The sequence below is a fragment of the Rhineura floridana genome, chromosome 4, assembly GCF_030035675.1.
Source record: "Rhineura floridana isolate rRhiFlo1 chromosome 4, rRhiFlo1.hap2, whole genome shotgun sequence".
Taxonomy (NCBI): Eukaryota; Metazoa; Chordata; class Lepidosauria; order Squamata; family Rhineuridae; genus Rhineura; species Rhineura floridana.
Window position 1 is genome coordinate 64,468,965 of NC_084483.1, and position 25,204 is coordinate 64,494,168.

The 25,204-nt window shown below is 40.8% G+C and overlaps 1 protein-coding gene across 5 annotated transcripts in view; it reads left to right on the forward strand.

Annotated features, from left to right (window-relative positions):
• The window catches only part of TTK (TTK protein kinase), a 50,872-nt gene that overhangs the window by 10,727 nt on the left and 14,941 nt on the right, over positions 1–25,204 (forward strand). For 2 of the 5 annotated variants that reach the window (XM_061623199.1, XM_061623198.1), the window contains exons 2-15: positions 158–355; positions 2,018–2,161; positions 3,481–3,706; positions 4,509–4,615; positions 5,222–5,365; positions 13,242–13,338; positions 13,428–13,509; positions 13,598–13,695; positions 15,438–15,525; positions 19,225–19,348; positions 19,824–19,990; positions 20,887–21,056; positions 21,556–21,682; positions 23,316–23,408. In XM_061623199.1, coding sequence (XP_061479183.1) covers positions 325–355; positions 2,018–2,161; positions 3,481–3,706; positions 4,509–4,615; positions 5,222–5,365; positions 13,242–13,338; positions 13,428–13,509; positions 13,598–13,695; positions 15,438–15,525; positions 19,225–19,348; positions 19,824–19,990; positions 20,887–21,056; positions 21,556–21,682; positions 23,316–23,408 — 1,698 coding nt within the window. In that variant the 5' untranslated portion in view covers positions 158–324. Of the gene's footprint in view, positions 1–157; positions 356–1,543; positions 1,564–2,017; positions 2,162–3,480; positions 3,707–4,508; positions 4,616–5,221; positions 5,366–13,241; positions 13,339–13,427; positions 13,510–13,597; positions 13,696–15,437; positions 15,526–19,224; positions 19,349–19,823; positions 19,991–20,886; positions 21,057–21,555; positions 21,683–23,315; positions 23,409–25,204 lie in introns of those variants that run through there. The other 3 variants (XM_061623200.1, XM_061623201.1, XM_061623202.1) reach the window with 2 other exon arrangements.

Consider the following 25,204-nt stretch of genomic DNA (forward strand, 5'->3'; position numbering starts at 1 on the left):
GAAACTTTTACCCTGGAACATTATGATCTTATCCAACCTCATAAGAAAAGCTGTGTGAGTTTACTGAACCTCTCTAGAGTTACTAAAGTTGCCCAGGGAGCCAGATGCATGTGTTTAACACATGTCAGAACCAAGTTGTATGTTCTGTTTCCCACAGGTGCAATGGGTGATTGAGGATTAGTTTGGTGCTGTACCCTTTGCAGCCCAGTGCTGTGTTCCTTCCGGAGAACAGGCCACTATCCATCTAATAGAGCTGGTTCACTTCTGCCAAATTAACAGGAGGTTTGATCTAAATAGTGGCACATCCTTGTAAGCTTTCCAAGGATGGAAATGGAGCCAAGACGTCAGGAAACAGGTGTTTTATTAAGTAAAGTCAAAAGAACATTAAGTTATATACACTTTGTTTTGGGAACATCTGAAAGTCTTCTTTGAAGCAGAGTGGTGGATTGAGAAAGAGACAGAATGAGTGAGAGAAAAGTAGGGGAGAGGGGAAGTGCAAAAGGGTGGGGCTTATTGTCTAGCCTTAGTTTGCTGCTAAGAACAGGAGAGGGAGCACCTTCGGTGGTAAATTAAGCAAGGTATTCCTAGGCTATTCTAGGATATCAACCAGTCAGGGGCACAAAGAATGATGGTGGTGGGGGTGGTCAATCAGGTTATCCCAGGCTGCACTAGGATTTCCACTGTGCAAGATTGAAGGGTGATGGGTCAAAAAGATGGCACCCAGATGGGAGCTTCAAGAGTGAGTCAAGCAAAGTGTCAGCCTGTAGGGCAGCTCCCAAAAACACAATAAGCATACATGTCCAAATTACACTTATACTTTAAGAAAATACAATTAAATGCAATTACACTTTAAGAAAATAAAAGTCTGCTGACAATGTTATTGTCTGTGGGAATGAAAGGTGGCGATGGCAGAGCTAGTTTGGGTTGTAGATGCTTGTGGCACATTAAGCACCCCATGACAGTAATGGTGGCTCATTTCAGTGATGAAAAACTGCTGTTGCAGAGAGAGGCAAAGTCCACAGTGTTGAATTTCTAATCTATAGAAAAATGAGAAAATGATGAATTTGTGTCAATGATTATGGCTTCTATTCAGTGGTATCTGTGTGTGAGTGCAATGGACTTTGACTCATACAGTGAAGCTGCTCTTCCTCTCCTCTACCACATAACCCCAAAATCTGCTCCAGGGGGCTTGGGATACACTCCAGAGAAGATTTGAGGAGGGCACAGGAATATGTAGAATAGAAGACAGGGAACTCCTGCTATGCAAATAGAAGTCCGCTTGCCTGATGCTGAATTTCGTTTTGTTTTACTTGAAATGAGTGCTGAGGGTCGTTAGCAAGAAGAAGATTAAATATGCCCCCCAAAAACATAGCTAATATAAGTGCAAACAATAACTTTAAATAAGAATCCCATGTCTTTTCCCTGAAGAAATACTGGATTTGTTTGATTTAGCACCAGAGGCACAGATGAGTACGGATTAGGGTGGAACAAATGTGAGAACGCTCTAGGGTGGCCCTGAAATTTCAACAAATTGCAGCTGTTGCAACCTCTGTTCGCACCTTGGTATGTCACAAGTAGATTGCTAACTTGCTATTTTTGCCAGCAAACTGGGAGATACATGTCACATCTTCAGAAAAGTTGCTTGACTGGCTCTGTGGGAACATACAAATTAGTACATTTAATTTTTTTCTCAAAAAGATAGGGAAAGGGCAGATATCTTCTTGTCCTTCAGGTTACTTATTTTGTTCTAATTTAATGTGAAATGAATATGTGTTAAAGTAAGTCCTACTGATTTCAATTGATTTTTTTTCTAGATGCGTATGACTAGGATAGCAGCTGTAAATACCTTTTTAGGCAAGCATTTTGCATTGCAGCTATTTTCCTGAAACATTTTAAAGTAAAGGGATGAGATATGTTTAGCAATTGCAGCAAAATATTAGTAATGAAGAAATCTGTTTGTTTTCTATAAAATCTCTAGCTGCATATTCATTATTCTTTGTATTTAACATTTTTCTAGAGATGCAGGAAGAAGATTTAAATGAAAAGGGGCTGTTTGTTGCTTCTATTATGAGTAGAGTTAGAGACCTAAAAAGCAAATATAAAAATGAAGACAATATTACAGATGAACTTAACTTCACTAAGGTATCAGCTGATACAACAGGTATGTAGTATTTTTGTGACCTGTATGTTCATGAACTAAGCTAACAACCAACTGAATAGTTATACAGTAGGACCCCACTCATACAGCGGGTTACATTCCAGACCCCCGATGAAAAGCAAAAACTGCTGAAAAGCAGAACTCATTGAATAGAATGGGGCGCAATGCCCGAAAACCGCCATAAAAGCGGAACAAGCACCATATGAGTGGGGCTTTAGTCTAATTGCATCTAATTGAGACCGCCACATTAGCGAAGCACTGTAAAGCGGGGCCCTACTGTAATTGCTTTCCCCAAATAATCCTTGTTTACCTTTTTATTCTTAAATAGTACTCTAGTAACTGCATTTTTGTAGTGAAAAATCTTTGGAGTATTGGCTAAAGTTTGGATGGAAAAGGGAACTGATTACATTTGCTCTCCTAAATTTCTTCTTCTATGCATATATTTTTGTGTGATGTCTGCCCACTTGTGCAACAGAAATCTGCTTGTGTAGTGGGACTTCCAGTTTTTCTTCTCCCCCTCTAGCCCCCTGTGCACCTCCACAATCTGTTCCAGAGGGCCCCCTAACCCTGCAGATTTTTGGGGGGCACAGGAAGCTGTCAGGTGGGGGGGAGAGGAAGCAGAAGTGGACACCTATTTGCACTACATTGGATCTTGCCTTTTCATTTTGATGTCCAAAGCATCTCCCCTAACATTTCTGGTCTGGGCATAAAGTGCCAGCATATGTAATAACTTCTAGTTCTACAAGAACTATAAAATAATTGCTTTCCTGTGATATCTATTGCCTTCTGAATATAACAGGCAAGTCAGCAGGCATTTCCTGTATTTGTTGAAAAAAAGTTGATTTATAATAAATTAGTCTCCCAAAATTGATGGAAACAAAATGAGAAGCTGTCCGCAGGGTAACCAGAGTACTTGTAATCCCCAAGAATAATGAAGCATTTCATATTAAACTCTAAAATGATAGCTCTGCTTTTCAATATCTAGCTTCACTTCCTTTCGGGGGCAGGGGAAAATGTTAGAAAATAACTTTGGTGGAGGAACACTCCACCTTTCAATTCAATGCAATCTGGTCCTTCAGAACAGAAAGTAGGTATGACTATTTTTTGTCAGAAGGTAGTTTGGCCATTTCCAGAGAGATGAATCAGAATGTTGGGACCAAAGAAACTTTAAAATGTGGATTGCTTTGATTAATTGTACCTTTAGCTGTTTGTAGACTAGACTGCTAGGCTAAGGAAGCTTTGCCTAGAAGGAATATTGGGCAGAGCTTTCAGCAGTTTGTTGTTTATAATAAAAACTTCACTTTTCTCTTGGTTTTTCTTAGATAACTCTGGAACAGTTAATCAGATTATGATGACTGCAAATAATCCTGAAGATTGGTTGAATTTTCTGCTTAAACTGGAGAAAAAGGGCAATCCTCAGACTGACATCAGCTTGTTAAATAGATTGATTGGTCGTTACAGCCAGGCAGTTGCAGCATTGTCTGCAGAAAAATATAGCGAGAATGAAAGTTATGCTCACATCTTGGTTAGATTTGCAGAACTGAAAGCGTAAGTATTCAAATCTGACAAAAACTTTCAACAATAATATTTCCTTTATAACTAGCCTACTCCTGCTACTTGATTACTCCAGCTTCCTTTTAGTAGTTGTTGCTATTTAGTAGGACACACTCAGAGCTTGGAAAAGTTACTTTTTTGAACTACAACTCCCATCAGCCCCAGCCAGCATGCACTGGGAGTTGTAGTTCAAAAAAGTAACTTTTCCAAGCTCTGCACACGATAGGCTGCTTAGTGCATCTCTAGAATGGGAGGCACAGTTGAAATCTGTTCAGTGGACAAGGTGTGAAGTTCCCCTTTGCAGTTGTAGTTCTTTGTGTTTGGGGAAGAATAGATAATATTGCAGATTTGATTTTCATATTGTTTTCTAGTGGACACTTTAAATAACATTTCTAAGATTTGTTTCAGAGATTTTGAGAGGGGGTAGAGATCGCAATGGTAATAGAGGGCATTGTTTTCAGTACTGTAGTAATCAGTGTCAGAGAAGGACTATGTTGTAGGTCTCTTTCTGTGTAAAGTGTGCAAAGAAGAGTGCATCCAGGATAGAATTTTGTCCCATCCGAATCCTACAAAGGGGAGTACAAATGGTTTGCAGGATATGTGGTTTGCAGTACAGTATGTATTGTGACACTTACTAACCTCTTATTGAAAACAATTTAATTTCCTGTGGGTTCATTTGTAAATGACACAAAATCTAGCTGGAATCACCAGTTACCCCAGTAACAAATATCATTTGTGTGTGTAGGTGAAGGCTTGACATTCTTGTATGTGCATTAATCAGTATGTTTCCTTGCAGCATTGAAGACCCAGAAGAGGCACGTGATCAGTTCCATCTTGTCAGACTGAACTGCAAGAAATTTGCTTTTGTTCATGTAGCTTTTGCACAATTTGAACTCTCACAAGGTTTGTTGATACAATTTTACTTATAAATTGGGCATGGCCAAATTTTTTTACTGACCATCTTTAGTGTTCTGGAGTAATAGCTTTTTTGATATGATTTGTTGTTATATGCCTTCAAGTCGTATGATAGACTTTTTAAAAGTGAAGTGTTGATCACCTAGCAGAAGGCTGAGTGTAGGACCTGAATGCCCAAGATATTTTCTTTCTTCCACTGGTTCTGGAACTGCTGCCTACCATATCCTCCTATGATCAGGCCCTGTTGCCTTAATTCTTGTGTATCATCATCATTATTTATTTATTATATTTATTAGTAGCTTTTTTCAACTTGGAACGTAAAGTGACCTACAACATTAAAAACAGATATGAAAACATCCTAAAATAGACTACGTATATGAAGGTATATCTGTCACTGGTTCTGTGTTTCAATCTTGGATTTAGAAAAACATTAAAACATTTGCTAAGAATAGTTACCTTTGAAACTAGACAAAGCAGTGCCTTGAAGAGATAAAAATGTTAACAGTTGGGAAAGAGATACTATTTTTAAAAAATGTGTTATCTTTTTCCCCCTCTTGAGGGTACAAAGTTGATTATTTTTTATTCTTTTATTAGGAAATGTAAAAAAGTGTAAACAGCTTCTTGAAAAAGCTGCAGAATCTAGGGCACTTCCATTAGAAATGTTGGAAATCGCTCTAAGAAATTTAAGTTTACAAAGAAAGCAGCTACTTTCACTTGAAGAAAAAGAGAATTTGACAGGTGAGTCTTAAAATGAGAATATTGTGTTTAATTAAATTGTAGTGAGGTAACTGCCTCTCAGCCTCATGAAAACCCTATTCATAGGGTTGCCATAAGTCGGAATCGACTTGGAGGCAGTCCATTTACATTTTTAATCCTTTATGTGGGTTTCAGTTACCGCTGAATGTGAAAATTTCAGCATTGCTATGCAAATATGTTCGTGTCTCCAGTTTTTGTCAGTGAGATCTGTGGACGTTTCCTTCAATTTCAAAAAATGTGTTCTCAGAATATCGTGGCTCAACTAATTTGGTAAAGAGAAGCTAGCAAGTTTCATTGCTCCAGTGAAGAGTAATTTAACTGTGAGTCTAGCTTTCATCACTTTATTGTGCACAAAAGTTTGTTATGTAGGTAAGTGTACAGCTGAATGTAATTCATGTTTGTTTATATATTAACAGTTTATATATCTGTTAGCAGTGTAGTCTTAAGTGGGATACAATAAAGTTACAAAAAAATACAGTAGCAGCCGTTCTGGTAATTTGGGGAGGCATGGCTGGAGGGTGTGTGTCAGAGAGAGGTTTACAAATGCTTGCATTCTGTTCCTTGCTCTGGCCTTTGTCCCATCTGATAAGGAGGTTCATCCGTCGTGCCCAGTCATCTGGTAGTATTGTTATTGCACATTCGGTCTGTTCATAATAGGATCATGTTAATCCATGATCTTATCCTGGATGAAAAGGCCAGGCTGGCATGAATAACTGAGACTTGCATGGGGGAGTTGGAAGAGCCTGCCCTGATGTAGTTTTGCCTGCTTGGGTACTTGGTGCAACACCAATCCAGACTAGGTTTGGGTGGGGTGCCGTAGTTCATAGAATGGTTCATTCTGAGTCATTAGGAAACCTCTCCACTTAGGCACTGGACTAGAGAGCTTGCATTTGAGGTGGGATCATGGGGACAGGTTGGGGATACTGCTAATATACTGCCCTCCCTGTTCCACCTTCTTGATTGAACTGCTCTCCAGTGTGGTGTTTTAGGACTGTGGTCTTAAGCAACTTCAATATCCATGCCAAGGGGCCAGCTTGGGATTTCAGGGTCTCCATAGCAGTTATGGGGCACTCTCATATTGAAGTTTGGACTTAAGGCAGCAGTCCCTCCCTGCAGGAATGGGTTACCCATTTGGATGGTCTGCCTTAGAGACTAATGGAAACTGGTAAATTCCAGAATGATCATGGGGATTTTCCAGTGGATAGGCTAGTAATCCTGTTATGGTCTGGTCCCACTGTGAGGTGGCAAATTGAGGAAAGCTGTTAACACAACCACTCCCTAGGGTCCTCTCTGGCCGTCAACCAATTTCTAAATAAACTTTCTATCCCAGTCTCTCTCTCTGTCATGATTACTGCCCTGCACTCTTGCTCATCCATTCACATGCATACACCTAGTTCTCTCTCTTTCTTTCTCTCTCTCTCTCCCCCCCGTTACACACAACACCCCTCCCAAAGCCTTATCTGCTTTTTTCACTCCCCCAAGTCCCCATCTGCCTTGATTTCAGCCCTTTCCCCTGGGCTGTGGCTTTCCTCTTTCTTCCCCTTCTTCTATATACCCTGTTTTCTCTCCCCGCCCCGCTCCATATTTCCTACCTTTTACACTTGAATCCATGCATACACAGGCACAGCTCAGCCACCGTTAGTCCTTCCCTCTTCCAACCAGTTCAAAGCTTGTTGTTGTCCAATCAGAATAGCAGTGGGCATGTGCTGTAATCCACTTAGATTATATTGTTAAGTGACATAAAATTATAGAAAAAATATGGTGCAGAGGGGAACAGATAACAGCAAAGAGGATTAGACAAATTCACCAAGGCTAGTAGCCACAATCAGGTATGTTTCCTGGGGAGACGCTCCAGGACGCAGCCCCATTACTTTCTTTGTAGCTGGCCCCCTCCTGGAGTCCCCCTGCCTGTTTCTACAGCCAATCAAGCCACAGCAATTCCCAAGTGCCAAGTATTATACAGCCACGAGAGTGGCTGTATACTATAGTCAGCAGGGATTTTTCACATTCTGCAATGTTAAATTGAAAATACCCCCCATGCCATTCTGATGCTTCCCATAAACTCATTTCAAAACAAAACCTTACAAAACTTATAGTCCTGAACTGAGAAATGCTTGCTTAACAACCCTCTCAATTTTCATGGTGATACACAAAGCAGTCAGAGAGAATAGAGAGTTCAAAGTGTAAAAAGAGAGAAAAAACCTCCAGAGCCCTTTTGGACTTTTTTCTGCCAGAGTTCTCATAATCTGTTGAAATTCATTAAAAATCAGCCATGTTCACAGAGTGCCTGTAATCCTAATACTGACCTTGCCCCATACTCTGACCGTCATCTTCTGCAGTTTAAAAGTTTAAAAAAAGCCTGGCTGATTTTTAATTCATTTAAGAAATTTTGGCTGGAAGCCTATTATAATGCGGGGCATGCTCAGTAAGAACCAACTGTCAGAGTTCTAAAAGCCTCACAGCTGTTGAGCTTGGCTAATCAAGGGGCCACACCCACACCAGACTTTGATTTCGCTTAAGACAGTCATGGCTTCCCTCAGAGAATCCTGGGAAGTGTAGTTTGTGAAGGGTGTTGAGAGGAAACTCATGTTCCACTGAGAGACCTTCAGTGGCCAGACTGGTTTAACAGTCAGCCACTCTGATTGAAGTCTGTGAGGGGAACTGGGTGTCTCCTAGCAACTCTCAGCACTCTTCACTAACTAAACTTCCCAGGATTCTTTGAGAGAAGCCATTACTGTCCAGAGTGAAATAAAGGCCTGGTGTGGATGTGGCCAGGGCCAGCTTTGGTTTAAATTTGGGTGGGAGGTTACATGTGGCTGCTGTAGAATAAAAAGGTGGAGGAAACCCTGAAAAGGAATGATACTGTTCATAATGCTTTCCTTTTGGAAAGGAAAGGGCTTCCCTTCTGCCAAGTGCCCACCCACCCAATCCCCTCCCCTCCCCTCCCTGCCCGTCCCCCAGGTCAGTGTTGGACTATGACCTGGGAGACCAGGGTTCGAATTCCCACACAGCCGTGAAGCACACTGGGTGACCTTGGGCCAGTCACTGCCTCTGAGCCTCAGAGGAAGGCAATGGTAAAACTACCTCTGAATACCATTTACCATGAAAACCCTATTCATAGGGTCAACATAAGTCGGGATTGACTTGAAGGCAGTCCATTTCCATTTTCAAACATGATTGCACAGAAATAAATCCCATTGAATTCAAAAAGTATGCAAATGATCAAACCCACCCTCCCTTCTCCTTCCTCCTAACCCCCCCTCTTGCCCCTTCCCTCCCCCTTCCTTTATCCCTCCCTACCCATCCCCTTCCAATCCCCTCCTTCCCTTTTCCCCTCCTCCCACTCCCTTTCCTCATCCCCATGGTCAATTTTACCTATCTTAAGCATGATTGCAGGGAAGTAAATGCCATTGAACTCTATAAGCATGCAAATGATCAAACCTGCCCTCCCCTCCCCCTTCCTTTGTCCCCCTCCAATACGCCCCTCCCCCTCCTCCCCCATGGTCAGTTTTTCCTATCCTAACCATCATTGCGTAGCAGTAAATCCCATTGAACTCAATAAGCATGCAAATGATCAGACCTGGTTTTCCCCTCCTTCCCCTCTCCCTTCCTCCTCCCCTCTCTTCTTCCTTCTTTCTCCTCACATGCCCACTCCAACCCTCCCCCCTGGTCACTTTTACTTATCCTAAGCATGATTGCATGGGAGTAAATCGCACTAAATTCAATAAACATGCAAATGATCAAACCTGTCTTCATCCCCTCCCCCTCCTGCCTGCTCCCATCCCAGTCCTCCCCTCTGCATTTCCTCCCCTCCCTCCTCTTTCTCCTCCTCCCCTCCCCATCCCCTGTGGTCAGTTTCACCTATCCTAAGCATGATTGCAGGGGAGTGAATCCCACTGAACTCAATAAGCATGTAAATGATCGATCCACTCTCAGCAAACTTGGACAGGATCCCATTTCTTACCTGCCGGATTAAAAAGCAGGGAAATTCACTAATAGGCAAAACAACCCTGTGGTTTAAGAACATACCTATAGCCAACAGATATTTCTATCAAACTTTAAAAAGCAGGGAAATTGGGCAGCTATAGTGAATGCACCAGGGGAGCAGGAGACCTGAACTCTTCTCTGAGATATTGGACTGCCCTACAAATTTGTCAAAATGCAAACACAATTTGAGTTGGTCTTTCACAGTCCAATCCACTTGCTGTGTAGCTTGGAAGAATTTCATAACATGTGCCTCTGAGCATATGGTGAGTGGTGGCAACACCTGCAACCAACCCATATAATAGAAAGAAGACATGTGCTGTGCTGATTTTGTTTTAGCAGGGAGGAAGCAACATTATTAAGACAGTTGATATAGTTCAGATGGTCACTTTAAATATGTCTGATTTAATTTGCAATTTTAGTGAAGTTTCCTATAGGAAATCATTTTCTTTTGTTTCTGTTTCTGTGAAGATGTGAAGTACAGCAACACTTTGCAAAATTTACACTAAAAAACTCCAAATATAATTGTGGAATTTATTTATTTATTACATTTGTATACCGCCCCATAGCCGAAGCTCTCTGGGCGGTTTACAACAAATAATGGCACTGACTTCTGCAGAATAGTCCCCAGTGGACCTCAGGGGTGTCTCAATTTGCATAACTTAAAACAGTGGGAGGTGAAATATATTCTAGCAAAATTCTAGGTGTGTTCTGTGTTTTTAATTGACCGTGCCCACCTTGCCTTAAATAAAGTGGTTTAAACATAGCAGGCTGAAAACATGCATCCTCTTTTTTCCAACAGCTAGAGTCATTGCTGAAGTAGCAACATACTGGAATCAGCCTGATTGTACATCAAACTGCAGTTTCAGATTCAACTTTTAATGCACCCAAAATAGAAATAGAACATAAACCCCAATGTGAAACACAAAAGGCTGTCTTCACCATCATATGACATTCACCAGTAAAATGGCTTTGAAATTAATAAAAATAAATTTGACACAGATTTCTAGAATGAATTAATAATAATAATAATAGTAGTAGTAGTAGTAATAATAATAATAAAAAAATTTTCTAGATTAGATTCTCTGTAGAAACATTAGTAACACAGGAAAGAAGCAAAGTAAGAACACCAACAAACATACAAAAATATAATTCTCTATCTTTGGACATGGCAAGTGTTGCCACCACTCACCATATGCTCAGAGGCACATGTTATGAAATTCTTCCAAGCTACTCAGCAAGTGGATTGGACTGTGAAAGACCAACCAAAATTGTGTTTACATTTTGACAAATGTATAGGGCAGTCCAATATCTCAGAAAGGAGGTCAGGTCTCCTGCTTCCCTGGTGCATTCACTATAGCTGCCCAATTTCCCTGCTTTTTAAAGTTTGATAGAAATATCTGTTGGCTATAGGTATGTTCTTAAACCACAAGGTTTTTTGCCTATTAGTGAATATGTTTGAGTTTAAAAGCTAGACAGCCAGATAATCCAGCAAGGTCAAGAGTCACTATAGCCAGTATGAATCTCCTTGCATGCCAGTTGGCTTCCACCATCTATTGTGGGGAGGAGAGAAATGCAAGGAGGAAGAGTCAATGTGAATTGAGAGAGGGAAGTATACTGAGAAGAGGAGGGATAGCCAAGTCTGATTTGAGAGGGGATTCACTTCAGAATCTTAAAACGAAGGGCTCTCAAACAGTCCCATGCAGACCCATAGCAGCCATAGAGATGTGAAGTCCCGGAAAAAACCTGGAAAAATTCAGAAAAAAAACGTTCCCCTCCCCATTTTTTTGTGAAGCCTTTTTTGTTTTTTCCTGAAAAATTGGAAAAATGAAGAAAAAATGGATTATGGAATGTTTTATTTTAGCATGACGAATTAGATCTTTCATTGAATCTTGGTCCCCCCTTTTTCTCAGTTCTTTTTATGGGAATGGATGTTTTATGTCTGCTTGACACTGTAGAGGACTAGCGGAGACATAAATAATTTTCTTTGTTATTAATGTTGATGGTTTCTTCTGGGTTTTTTTAAATTGTTTTTTGCCTGATCCTCATAAACCGCCAAAATGAATGAGGTTCCTTACTGTTCAGGAGCTGGTAGCTCCATTTGTTACAGAAAAAGGAATTTTTAAAAAAAGTAAATTCAATTTGTAATAATTGTTTGAATAAAATGTACTTTTAATATACCAAATGTGATAATTTTCTGCCAAACCAACTTGTACAAAATTACATTTTATACTCCTGAAGTAACAAAGTGACTTTCAATCTGTAAAAACGGCTAACTGCATTTTTTCAATTTTCCCAGACATTTCTGGTTTTTTCCAAAAGAAGGAAAAAACTGTGTTTTTTCCCCATGGCTTCAAAATTTCTGGAAATTTTACATCTCTAAGCAGCCAATGTGGAGGGGTAGGTGACGACAGCCACACTAGTGGGGGAGGGAGGATGAGGCTAAGAGTGAGGCAGAGCAGCTTTTTCTCACAGAAAAGGGGGACGAAGGAAGGCTGAAAGAAGGAAGGCTGCTTGTAAAATACAGGGTGCATTGCTTGTAAAGCATTTTTTTCTCCCTCAATGGTGCTTTTTGCTGATTGTCTTTGAGAAGGTGGGGGGGGGAGAAAGACAAAGGGCTAAGAGGATGGGGGTATTTTACAGACATCACTGCACGAGACAGAACTCCTTCTCACAGCTGATCTACAAAATGCAGGTTCCTTCCCCTTGTAAAATACAAACAGCCTCGTTCTTCTTAGCCCTTTGCTCTTTCTGTCTTCCCACACCCTCCATGAGGCTCTCCCCTCCTTCCTTCTCCCTTTCTTCAGCCTTCCTTTGCCCCCTTCTTTGTGCAGAAATGTCACCACACCTCACTCTCCACTCACTCTTTTTAACCCTCTTTCTCTTTCTTGTCTTTAACCCTCATGCACCCTCCATTTTGGCTGCAGCAAGTCTGTGCAAGGAGAAACACTTGTCAAGCAATACCCCTCATATTTTACAGGCATCGTGTGCAAGAGAGAAGTCCTTCTCTCAGCTGATATGCAAAATGCTGGGGGAAGAAACCTGCTTTTTGCAGAGCAGCTGTGAAAGGTACCTTTCTTGTAGGCAGCAATGCCTATAAAATACCAGCTTCTTTGCCCCTACCCTCCCCCCCATGGGAAAGGGAGAAACAATCGTTTTGCCAGCTCTGTGTTTGGTGATTTGGGATGTGCTGAGCATAGGGCTAGCAACGCCCCATGTGCAGCAATTTCCAAGCACCTGATTGCCAGCAGGATGTTGTGCTTGGGAACCTCCTACAAGGGGTTTTGATAAGTGGGTTAGATAATGATGTCATGTGATTGACAGGTGGGTGCCCCCAGTCACCTGTCAAATTTGGCCTGTGAGGCTGATCCTGGTGACTCATGAACAGACTCTGCACTTCTAAATTTGCCACTACACTACTGGCCACAGTGGCTATGTTCTGCCTCCACAGTCGGAGGCAGTGTGCTTCTCCATACCAGTTGCTGGAAACTGCGGGGGGAGAGTGATCTTGTGCTCAGGTCCTGCTTCTGGGCTTCCCATGGGCATCTGGTTGGCTACTGTGAGAACAGGATGCTGGACTAGACGGGCCACTGGCCTGATCCCGTAGGCTCTTGTTATGTTCTTAAGATACAAGTGCTATGTTAAATGTGGGATCGTGATCAATAAAATGTGGACACTCATTCATTCATGCTTCACAATTGTCTAAAACCTATTACTTGGTGGATTGGGAAAATGAACTCTTTAAAGGCCAAAATATTGTGGTTAAAGGTATCTTAAAACCTGAATTAAGAAATTTGGTAAAAATTCAGCTTTCAGTATTTAAGTAATGGGTAGAACTTTTAATTTTGTCTCTTACAAAATTACATATTTACAGCATCAGACTCTCATAATATAGTTGGAAACTTCCTGAACAGGAAAAAAAATGCTGATTCTTCTGAGATTATTGCCAGTACTCCCAGTTTTTGTTCTGCGTAAGTAATTTAAAATACTGTGTAGAATTATTTTTATTTCTTTTCTAAGTGCTTCTGTTATAACTAAAATTATCTACCTTTGTTTTCAGGGAGAAAAATAATTCTCCTCAAGCAACTGAATTGGTCTTGGGAGGACGCAAACCCTTGAAACAATTAAATAAATCTAACCCGGTAGTTCTTTTTGCTCATCCGTCTTTGTGTATTCTTGTATTTGAATTTTTGCCTCTGAGTTAAGTTCCATTTATGTTTCAATGTTTAGATGTGTCCTTTTGGGAGAGTTCCTATCAAATTAGTAAGTGATGATGAGGGTGATTCTGTGAAGATGGCTACTCCATGTGCAACCCCTATTGCAAAGAGGTATAGTTACTCTGAAACTTGTGATTGCTTAAGTATCTGTTGTTTTTAAAAGGCTATTAGAAATTAATGGATTGAACAAAAATATTTGGGGTACAATCCCTTCTTCTGATGCACGAGTAACTTGCAATCCAGGCCCCTGTAGAGAGAAAGGGTAGATAGATCAGTATACAGGATGGACACAGTGGCTTTCCATTGTGAATAATGACCAGTATGCTGTGATCCATGTACACCCAATGGCCAGCCATGGGATGATGGCTTTATTAAGTTGTTTGTTAGTCTATTCCAACAAAGAAAATTGTTCATATATAGGCTTCAACAGTTGTGCTCCCCATAGTGAGTGTGGCACAACCCTCTGGTTTATGGAATGCTCTCCCCACCAACTGTCATTTTGGGGACAGGCAAATATGTTTTTGTTTTCCTAGGCATTTGGGCACTACTAATGATACTGTATTGTTAAATATCTTTTTAATATATTTATGTGATTTTTATCATCTTTTTCTTGGTTGTCCTTTTTACTTGGTTGTAAATTGCATTGAGACTATTTTTAAGTGTGGAAGCAATACATAAATTTAATAAGTCTAAACCTCTGCTGAGTGTGACCAGTAAAAAGCCTCCCTCCCAACTCTGAACCATAGAAATTAGGAGGGATTGTCCTGGTAGCTTCAGGATGATCCCCACCCCCTCTCCAAAGTTTGTAGGAAAGCCATTGGGTAGGGGATTGGAAGCATGCTCCTCCCCTCTCTTTTTCTACAGCAAAGAATGGCAGGAAGGGAGGGTCTTGCAGCTGCTACTTGGAGGGGTTCTGAGCCCCAGTGCTGAGAATCAGCTAAAACCCATATACTGTACTCACAGCCTCTCCTGTAAGGTTGTAAAGAGGGAGGATCCTGCAGCTGTTGCTTAACAAGGTGGCTCTAAGACCCTTTGCTGAGCAGCTGATAGTAACTTTTTAAACTAAAAGGTAGAAAATATTCTTATTTATTTTTTTATTTAATTTATATCCCACCCTTCCTCCCAGCGGGAGCCCAGGGCGGCAAACAAAAGCAGTAAAAACACTTTAAAACATCATAAAAACAGACCTTAAAATACATTAAAACAAAACAACTTTAAAAACATTCTTTAAAAAAGCTTTAAAAACATCTTAAATAAAAAGGGTTAAAAAACATATTGTTTAGAAAAAAATGTTTTTAAAACAAAGAAAACAAAAGAAATATTTTTAAACTGATAGCCAGCACCTGAAATTTCTGGTTGAGGCTGAAAGTGATAGTAGTGAGGCATGGAATAGAGTCTAGCTAGTGCAGATAGTTGAGACTGCACTGTGTACTTTTGCGTGTTTGTGTGTGTATCTGAGAGGCTTTGTTCTGAGTATTTATTGTCTATGCTAAATGTTTGTTAACATGCACTTTTCCCCACACTACAAGTTATTGGAGAGTTTCGCTAGCTTTGCTTTTACGTCCCTGTTAGTGTCTTCTGCTATGTTGTAAGCTGTTTGAGTTTGTTATTAATATTGAGGACAATATTTACTCCAGTGGACCCCATAATGCATAAAATCTTCAAATTTTAACATAAAGCTATGCAATATTGGGTTCAATTTGTTCTCTGTACTAATATCTGATTGCTTCTGTGTCTTTGTCTTAGGAAATTTCTCAGCAGACTTTATACGTGTATTTTGCACTCTTCTGAATAAAGACAGAAGAACTTGTGGGTGTTTGTTAACTGATTATTAACGTTTTGCTCAATAACAGGCAAATACCTGGCACCAATTTGATCCAGTTGTCGCTACATGAATCAAAACGTAATGGAAATTATTCATATCCCCTAGGAGATTTGAAGGTAATTTGAATGTTCTTTTTCATGCTAAAGAGAGAAATGGGATCAAAGTCAAAATAGGAATTTAATAACACCATGATCCAAAAACCAAAATAACTTAATATTAAGTGAGGAAATACAAAGTAACTGGGTCTGTTCTTCACTATACCTTTCCGTAAAAGTGTCTTCCTTCCTTAGCTTTATTCGACATATAATGCTAAAGCTTGGTTTGCATTCCGTGAATGAGTGGAGAGCCTCAGGCTCATGTGCTTCCTCCCCTTGCCTCCAGTGCAGCCACGAGGAGGAGATTGGAAGCGCGAACTTCCGTTTTTAACTCAGTGCAGTCTAGTGTCTCAGGGCACAATCCAACTGTTATTTATGCTGGGCTGAGGGAAGTTAGATCTGGCAGACCTCCAGCTGAGCTGGGCTATGCCAGCATAAGCCCCTCACCCCAGCTCAGCCATGGCTCAGCCGGAACCCAGCCAGCTCAGCTGGAGGTCCACCAGAGAAGCCCAGCTTGGAGGAGTGGGAGTCAGTGGAAGGCCAGTAAAAGGGGGGTTCCGGGGGCATGTTGGAGGAGGGGCCGAGGGGTAAGGACTTTCACGATATCCAGGTCCCATTTGGCTCCCCCCTGCGGCTGTCCATTGCAGCAGCTGGTACGCTGGGAAAAGGAGTGGCAGAAGAAAATATGTATTTTCTTTTCTTCTGCTGGCACAGCCAGTATCTTCCCCACCATAAGGCATCCTCCTTCTGCCAGCTCCACCTCCGCTGGCTTCTGTTAGCCAGCCACTGACAAGTTGGATTGCTCTGTAAGTTAGAATCTGACTGTGTGGTCTTAACTATGGTTTACTGAAACAAGCCAATATCAGCCATGGTTTATGAAGCTGGGTTGTTTCAATAAAGCATAGTTAGGATAAAACATAATTTAAGGTCCCGACAACAGTTAAATAAAAAAATTTACAATCTCCACCTTGCTGGAGGGCAATGTGTGATCCTGAGACTCCCCTTGGCTTGTTCATGTAACACTAAATCATAGTTTAGTACTGGGTCTCAATGGGTTCTCTTGCTTTATGAAAAATGTGTTTGTGATATGCTTAAATGCTGTTTCTACAATCTGTTGGAGGAAAATTTAGATGAGACTACCTGCTGAATCTATTTTTTCCTTAATAGAAGATATGAAGCAGAGGAATATTACAGTAGAGTCTGTGTTTTGCAAGGATCCATGAGCAGATTAGTTTCCAGCCTGTTTCTGCATATTGATTTGTCCCACTAGATCTGTGGGCTACTGCAGACATAGGCTTGGATCATAGGAACATAAGAAGAGCCTGCTGGATCAGGCCAGAGGCCCATATAGTCCAGCATCCTGTTCTCACAGTGGCCAACCAGATGCCCTGGGGAAGCCCACAGGCAGAACCTGAGTGCAACAGCACTCTCCCCACCTGCCGTCCCCAGCAACTGGTATTCAGAGACATACTGCCTCTGACAGTGGAGGTAGAACATAGCCATTTTCACTAAGATATGTTAACTTAGGGAAGTTCACAGACGTTTCCCATCCCTTCCACTCTTGCAGCCCCCTGAAAAGTCTCTTTGCTGAATGATATGGGGGGTTGGCCTGCTGCCCAAGGGTGGAATGTGTGCAGTACCGTCCTGCATTGTTCTGTGGGACCCTTTGCAGAGGCTTTTCGGGAGAACAGCAGGGGAAGAAGGGGAAATGAACCATTTCTTCTGTAAACCTCCTTAAGCTAACATAGGATCTAAACCATACTGCTCACTATCCAAGAGTACGGGAGCAGGCCATGGGACGTGCACTTCTTCTTACTGTGGCTCAAACTGGCTGGAAGAAACATTCCAGGTGAGTGGGAGGAGGTGGGAGGAGCATGCAATCGCCTCCTGATTCCATGCAGACTTTTCTGTCTGCATGGTATAACAGATGAGTGATTTAAACATCCAGTGTGGTATTTAATATATGTTCCTCCTGTATCCTCCTGTGGAGAAAAAACATGTTGAAATGGGTCCTATCAGCATTTCTAACTTAATAAAAGTGTACACCTCTAATTTCCAACGTACAGGTTTCTTCTCTGTTTCCCCACCCCCATCCCTTCAGTTCACATTGGGCCTACCTGACTGATTCCTACATGCCATTCCTTTCCCCTGGCTCCTAAATGCCGCTTGTCCTGTCACCAAAGCAGCCTGAGTCAATTGGTCTACGCTAATCAAGACTCCATGACTCTGCCTCTCCCATTTAAAATCCCAGTGAAGTCACATCCTGCCATCTGGGAAACTCCTGACTTCTTTCTCTCCTCCCTTCAGCCCCTAGTTTGTTACCAATAAGTTGTGAAACGTAGTTTGTGTCTTGCACTCTCTGTTGTACCACTCTCTGAGAAACACTACATCATTCCAAGGGGCTAAGCAGTGCGTGCTTGATGTGTCATTTATGGCTTAAGGTAATAATGAAATGAGTCACTGTTTATGGAGACATCACTGTTTATGTAGTTTACAAAGTCTGTGGCTTCAGAAACATTCTGTGTTGGTCCTTAAAGAAAACACTCTTAATATGAATTAAAAACAAATGTTTCTCAGCCACACCTTTCTGTTACCATTTAAAAGGTTCTTTTTTAAAAAAAAATCCAGATCGCGACTGCGGAGCTTAATGATAATACGTATTACTTTTTGCATTCAAAGCACTTGCTTGACACTCTTGATAATCCTTACAAACTAATACTGAAAGTAGATCAATAAGCTTAGATCTAGCTCGTCCCTGTTCCCTCACCACTGTTTTGCACCATGGGGTTGTAGTTTTTTTAAAAAATCCTACAAGTTTGAAGTCTACGTTCCCTTCTCTTAGTTTATGGTTGAGATGAGATTTGAATCGGGATGTCTACTACATTATGCTCTTAATTGCAGTCCTATACCAAATCTTTAAGTGGGTTGCAGCCCATGGAATTGGTGAGCTGATATTCTACAACTAATGAGTTATTTCTTGGAGCAACTTGTGGCATTCTTTATGATAAATAGGAAATGAAGTAAGGATGGCGAAACTGTTTTAAATTGGAGATCACACTGCCATTCAAATTAGCAAGTGTGCTAACCAAATATGCAAGTGATCTTGTCAAAGCAAGGCATTTGCACAGATTTAATGACAGAGAGCTCCAGGTTCCCCTGTGCGCAAGCATTATCTGTGCCATTTCTGATCTTTCAGTTTTAAAGATAAAGATGCATTTATTCAAAATTCATACACATTTGAAGATTGTAAGACACACATCTCAGAGTTTGCTTCAACAGAAGATCAAACTCTAAAAGCTTCTAGAGTCTGCCTTGTTGTTGCATTCAGGTTATATGGTTCACTTTCCAAGGAGCTTAGAATTTAAAGGCAAGGATGTAGGATATTAGAACCCCTGGGATACTTCAGTTCTAATTCTATGCTAAATAGAATAGATTAGAATAGAATGCTAAATCATGAAGTAGGTTGGATAAGTGGCTATCTCTGATTCCCATATGAGTAAATTAAATATATTAGTGCTCTGTATCAACCTTGTTGTGAAAAAATACTGTTACCTAACCTGAGCCTTTTTAAAGAAGGTAGGCTGTAAATCTGCTTGTATGAGGCTGAATGAGATAACCAGTTGGATTCATCCGTTTTAACACACAAGCTGGCATCATGTCTATGTTTGGAACTTTTCTTGGCCTTATTATAAAAGTTCTCTCTCTCTCTCTTTTTAATAGCCTTTATCAAGCAGTAGGCCTATAGACTTGGAGATGTCAAATGAAGAGAGCTCAGAAGTAGCTACCAATTCAACTCTAACCTTAAAGAATAAACATGATTCCAGTTACATTGTTAAACAGAAAGGTTTGTTTTAACTATGTGGGCTTGGGCTTGAGCTGACAAACATGGCTTTGTTGGCTTTTAACCTTGGTGCTCATGGATTGTTCTGTTAAGCAAAGCATGGAGGTTGTCACAGCACAGATGGCTAAGCTGAAAATTAGATAATAAACTGCTTTTGTTCTTTCAACCAAACACAGGCATGTAGTTCTTGTCTACTGCCCCAGTCTTTCATATTTTGCATCTTCTGCCTTCATTGTAACTTGGGATCTATGCAAAAGATCACTTTGCCTAGTGCATTCTCCTTCCTTCAGGATGATTGCAGGTCCTACCTCCAGCCACTCTTTTCTCACCCTCTACCATGTGTTCAATCATAAATTCAATCAGGATCAGCACCACTTTTAGTCCATTCACCTTTAATACTCCCTGTACGGTTCCTCCTTGAGACATTGTGCTGTAAGTGCCACCATGCCCGTTTGGATAACTAGAAATACTGTTTTAGGAACTGAAGAACAGCATGAGGAGCCAAGGACCACTGAACTGAGCTGCTTAGAAAGGCTGCAGCCCCATTGTCTTGAAAATGACCAAAAAGAACAGTTGAGATCAAATTATTTTGCATCTGGAAACAAGTGGCTTCATCCTGAAATGATGCACAATACAAACTCAGAGGTAATTTTATTTACTTTTATGTGATTTACCACTTTTGTTTGTTTGCTGTCTGCATTGTCAATAGTAGTGAAATTTAAAAGTTCACCTTGTCTTCTTTGTAGCAATCTTTTTAGCAATCCTTTTTTGGCTGAAGAGCAAGAGAGAAATTGTATAAAGAAGTACCTTGAACCATCTGTCTGCGCATAATATGACTTTTGTTTCACACATTAGAAATATTAGGGCCCCCCAAATCTTCTCCAGAGAGTTTGGGAGGAACCTATAACAGATTTTGGGAGGTCCACAGAGGGAGGTCCATTGCACAAGCACAATGGCTTCACTGGATACAATTCTTAGTGCTGACAAGGGGGTATTGTGGTGTATTATATGCATTCAGTCTCATTACCCAGGAAGCAGTTCATTGCTATAGATTAGATCCTATTTTTCAGCCTGCAGTGTTCAAAGATGACATTAGCAGAGAGGGATCTTTAAAACATGTTACTGAAACTTGGTTTGGCAGTGCAGGTAACCAGCAAGGCAGGGGTCATCTTGACGTGTGGTATAATCCTATCATTTGAACTCCAATCTCATTCCAGTAGTCTCTCTAGAGGCTAGAATTGCCTGAAGATAGTATTATTTGCACACACATACTGGTCAAAAGCTCCTAAGCTTCCTTTGTGCATGCCTAGTGTTGTTTAGACTCTAATGTGCATGATGATCTCACACAAATGTCAATACCATAACGTTGAATAGATAGGCAGTAGCTTTGAATTCTAGAAGAGTGTGCAGTCCAAATATCAAGTGAAATTGTGTGTCTTGGATCCAACTTAAATTTTCATTAGCGAATCTGGACTAGTGAGTGAAAATTATGTGTGCTCACTTGAGAACTGATGATATAAAGGTTTTCCCCATTTTTGTAGGGAAAAACCTCAAGTTTTGGACAGCCAGCGTTTCAAGTTTCTAAAAGATGTTCACCGCCAGATCCAATTTTGCAAAACATTTCACCGCCAGAGACTGCTTCAAAAAGAAACAGCCAGGCATTTGTTGGCACAACACCTAGCAACAACATGCTGCATGATTACATGGCCTGGTAATGTGTGGGTGTGTGCATGCATGTGGTATTTTATTTTAGTTTTAGATTTTTGTTGGAATTTGCCTTTGTGGAATTCAAACAAGCTATCAGTTAATTGTACTAAAAAGGAGAGGTGTACATCTTCAAAGTGGGTTGAAGAATGTTCAAAGTGCCTGAACTTGAAAAAATGTCCTGGATGACTTTGAACTAAAATATTGAGATGACATCCCATTGACACTAATTCTGTGTAGTGTAAAATCTAAACAAGTAGAAGTACATGTGCTTCAAAATTAAGATTGTGAAGTCTAAAAAATTGTGGAGTAATTAGGCAGTCTTGTAAAATGCTAGAGCAAGGTGTTAAATATTGTAAGCAAGCTTTAAACGAAACATTTGACTTCAAATATTGCGGCTTAAAGAAAAAAATCAGGTTTCTCATTACTTGAAGGTATGGTTGATTTGTGGGGAGGGAGTGTATTGCTGTGTTTGCAAGATTGTAACGTTCAAATGTTTCTGACAGTTTCAGTACTCCAGTTGTAACAAATGATTTTCTTCTCATGGGTAAGGCAACAACACCATACAACCAGCTTTCCTATTCGCAACCCTGTACTCCAACAACTCCATTCCAAGTGCACACTAGATTACCGGTAACAGTATTTTTATTTTTATTTTTTTTAAAGTTATTGTGAAAGTGCATGATGTGATTATGAAAAAAGAACTGGTTCATAAATAGTCTGCATCTCATTCTTAGGGTCAAGCAAGCAGTTAGAAATTGAGCCTGTTAAATTTGTGTAGATTTCAGAACCACTTTTAGCTTTTTATTGAGAATAACAATACCAAAAGATATTGACAGACTTAATTTGACCACTGGTAAACAGTTTGGAGCAGCAGAAAGGAAGAATTTTAAAGTAAGTACTGGCATAGCTTACATATTAGGTACCTGGTAGAAAAGGCATTCTTAAAAGAAAAAAAATTAGCCCAGGAGAGTATGGGTGGTGTCAACGTACACAATGGAGGTGTCAACATTAGTCCAATTTCTCTTGCAAAATAAGCCACATATGCTTTTGTGGTTTTCCTCATGGGAATCTCTCTGTTCCTGGATAATCTCCCACCTGCTATGGAATATAGAACTATTGTTGAACCATGTTCTTGTTTGAATTATTTGGGTCTCTATTAAATACATTTTTAATAGTCTGATTTGAATAGCAGCTACCTTCCCAGCATTGTCAGTGGGATATGTTAGGAATCCACACAGCAGTCAACATTTCTATAGCATGCCATTCTCCAACATGCATTGAGTATGATCTAATGGTATCTTTCCACTCATACAAGTGGTCCTTCCGTCAACACAAGGGCCTTCAGTCCTGCAGGCACTCTGGCTAAGGAAAGGGGATATGATTTTAACTTATTCTCTTCTCCTTTGTTGTCCTCAGTATTGCTCCTACACTGTTTTGGAGGATTTCTGAATCCTCCTGAGCAGAACTTGGGGGCGGGGAGATTGGTGAAAATTGCCTTGGTTAGCAGGTACTAGGACCTCCCTTTCCACTCACAGGATCCAATCCATTTGTATATTTCATATACATAGGATTCTTCATGCATTTAGAGATGTACAACTTTTCCCATTCACATGCCAGCATCCAGTTACAGTGTTTAATAATGTGAAGTAGGGTGTATATGGCAATATAGGTATAAGAGGTGTGTGTGTTTACTCTGTAAATGCAGCTTACAGGCCTAGATATTCTTGGAATTGCCACTCCAGACATCCCCAAATCCAAGTACTATTGAAAATATGTGAAGGTGGAAGCCCTCACTCATTCATTCATTCCATTGCAGGTGTGGATTGGCTTGCTATATTGGAACATTGGCTGCTGTTATGAGGTTGACTTCATTTCTTGCATTTCAAAGAACAGGCATATAAATGTATCACTTCCAGATTTTTATAGTAATAAGAGTATCTTGTACTACATATGTATCAAATTTCAGCTTTCTTTCTGGGCTAGTATCTTAACAGTTTTGATGCTTCTGTGAGTCTAAACAACTTTATTGTGTCCTTTAAGATGTTTTCTTAATCTACAACATGTTGACAATTTCCTCTACCATATATTCATTATAAGACAATCATTAAAATGCATTATGATGCAAAAATATTAATACGTTGATTTTTGCAAGGTATAACATAGCATTATATCTTCAGAAATACTTGAATAAACCAGTGAGAGGAAATATTAACCAAGTATCTAACATATATTGCTTTACAAGTGTAAATGTTTTTTTATTCAGATTTCAGCTTCTGCACCTACAAATGAATGCATTGCTATTAAAGGAAAATGGTACTCTGTATTGAAACAAATTGGTAGTGGAGGATCAAGTAAGGTGAGATGCAAGTCTGATTCACTAGTGATAACTGCTGCAAGTGGGAGGCGTCGTTAAAGTGATGCACATGGTGGTAATTTTTGATATGACACATCATGTCATTCTTTATCTTGTCCCCATCCCCTCTTAAGCAACACCACTCTTGGTATTATGTTTGTAATAGGGTCCCTTACAGTTGATGAGGTCCTATTGTTTCTGGGGGTGGGCAAGATAGACAAGACTATAGACAATGGAGACTAGCAAGGAATGGTGTGGCTAGCTTTCTGTGTCTTTGTCAGTCTCCTACCATGAGTATATGAGGTATGACTCGACTGGTAGTGGGATGGGCTTGGAGAGGTGAGTGCTTTTCCACTGTTCACCTGTATAAAGGGAGAGGCTCCCAGTTGCTTCAGTTATTGATGCTACCATGTGAGACATAAATGATACTTGTTCCCAGTTTAAGGTAATTGACAGAGACTGCCCTGCCTCCCTGGTTGACAACCTTAATGCAAGGAAAGATAGAGGGTTGGGTGGTGGGGCTTTGGGTTGACATCTGAAACCCTATTAGTTGCCCTGGACCTGTTGATGGTATCAAGCTATCTAGCATGGTATTTTAGCCTGCCTTTCCGGATTGGCATTGGAGGTACAACTTTGTGTTGGTGGTTCTAGAAGATAATTGTGAGCCCTTCTGGGAGGGGGTGGACAGATGAGAACAAAGCAAAGGAGGAGGACTTAGAGTGGGATGGTCAAGCCAGTGAAGAGCCGAGCAGGGATTGGGACTTAGAGGACGGTCCAGCTCTGGACTTGGACAGTTCAACCCCAGCAGCTCCAGATACTCCTGTGGAGAGTCACAGACCAGCCGGTTGTTCCCTGGCCTGGCGCTTCCCCTCTCCCTGCACCTGTGTTTCCAGTAGGTAGCCCCCCTCCCTTGGAGGGGGAAGACAGGATGGTGACGGAGGCTCCACCTTTGCCTCGTGCCAGGAAGTGAATGGGGCAGGAGATTCAACAGACACAGTTGAGACAGAGTCTTCATCTGCGCTTCATCCCAACAGTCACAGGGTGCCTGCCCAGCCTTACTTAAGCTAAGTGAGGGGGGGGAGTAGTTGCTGAGTCAATGTCTCAATGCCACGAAGTAGTGCCTAGTTAGTCCTAGAGAGATGCTGAGTTCTGAGTAAGCTGTAGGTAGATTCATGAAACGCATTGAATTGAAACTGCCTCTTACTACAATAAAAGAAAAAAACCACAGCCGTGTCTGAGTTGTTCGAGTTCGAGCAGGATAATAATGCTGGAGTACTATTGTTCCTCCCACGGGAGTTATTATATAGTTCCATTAGGTCTTGTTAAAATTATGTGAAATTGTTGAAATGAGGTCATATTGAGGGATATGGAGTGAGATACTAATATGCAGACTGGTTATTGGACTAGGTGGTTGAGAAAATCCCTGTTCTACATGAAATTAGGAGGAGGTTCACAGTTTGCTACTCATTGCTGCTAGATTAGTGTTTGTGGTTTAGAGAGCCTCTTTTCAGCTTCACCTAATGCGCCAGCTGCAACCAATGGTGGAATATAAGAGACGTGATCCTTATTTAAGCCTGGTGCCCTATAGACTGAACTACTACAATGCATTCTGTGTGGGCTGCCTTTGAAATTGGTCTAGCAGTTGCAACTGTTGCAAATTATTGCTTCTTGTCTGACAGGTGTGGATTGGCATTAACCTTTCAGAACATCTTCATTGGTTAACAGTTTGCTTCTGGACCCAATTAACAATGCAGTTTTAGACTTCTAAAGCTCTAAATGACCTGAGTGATTTCTCTTCC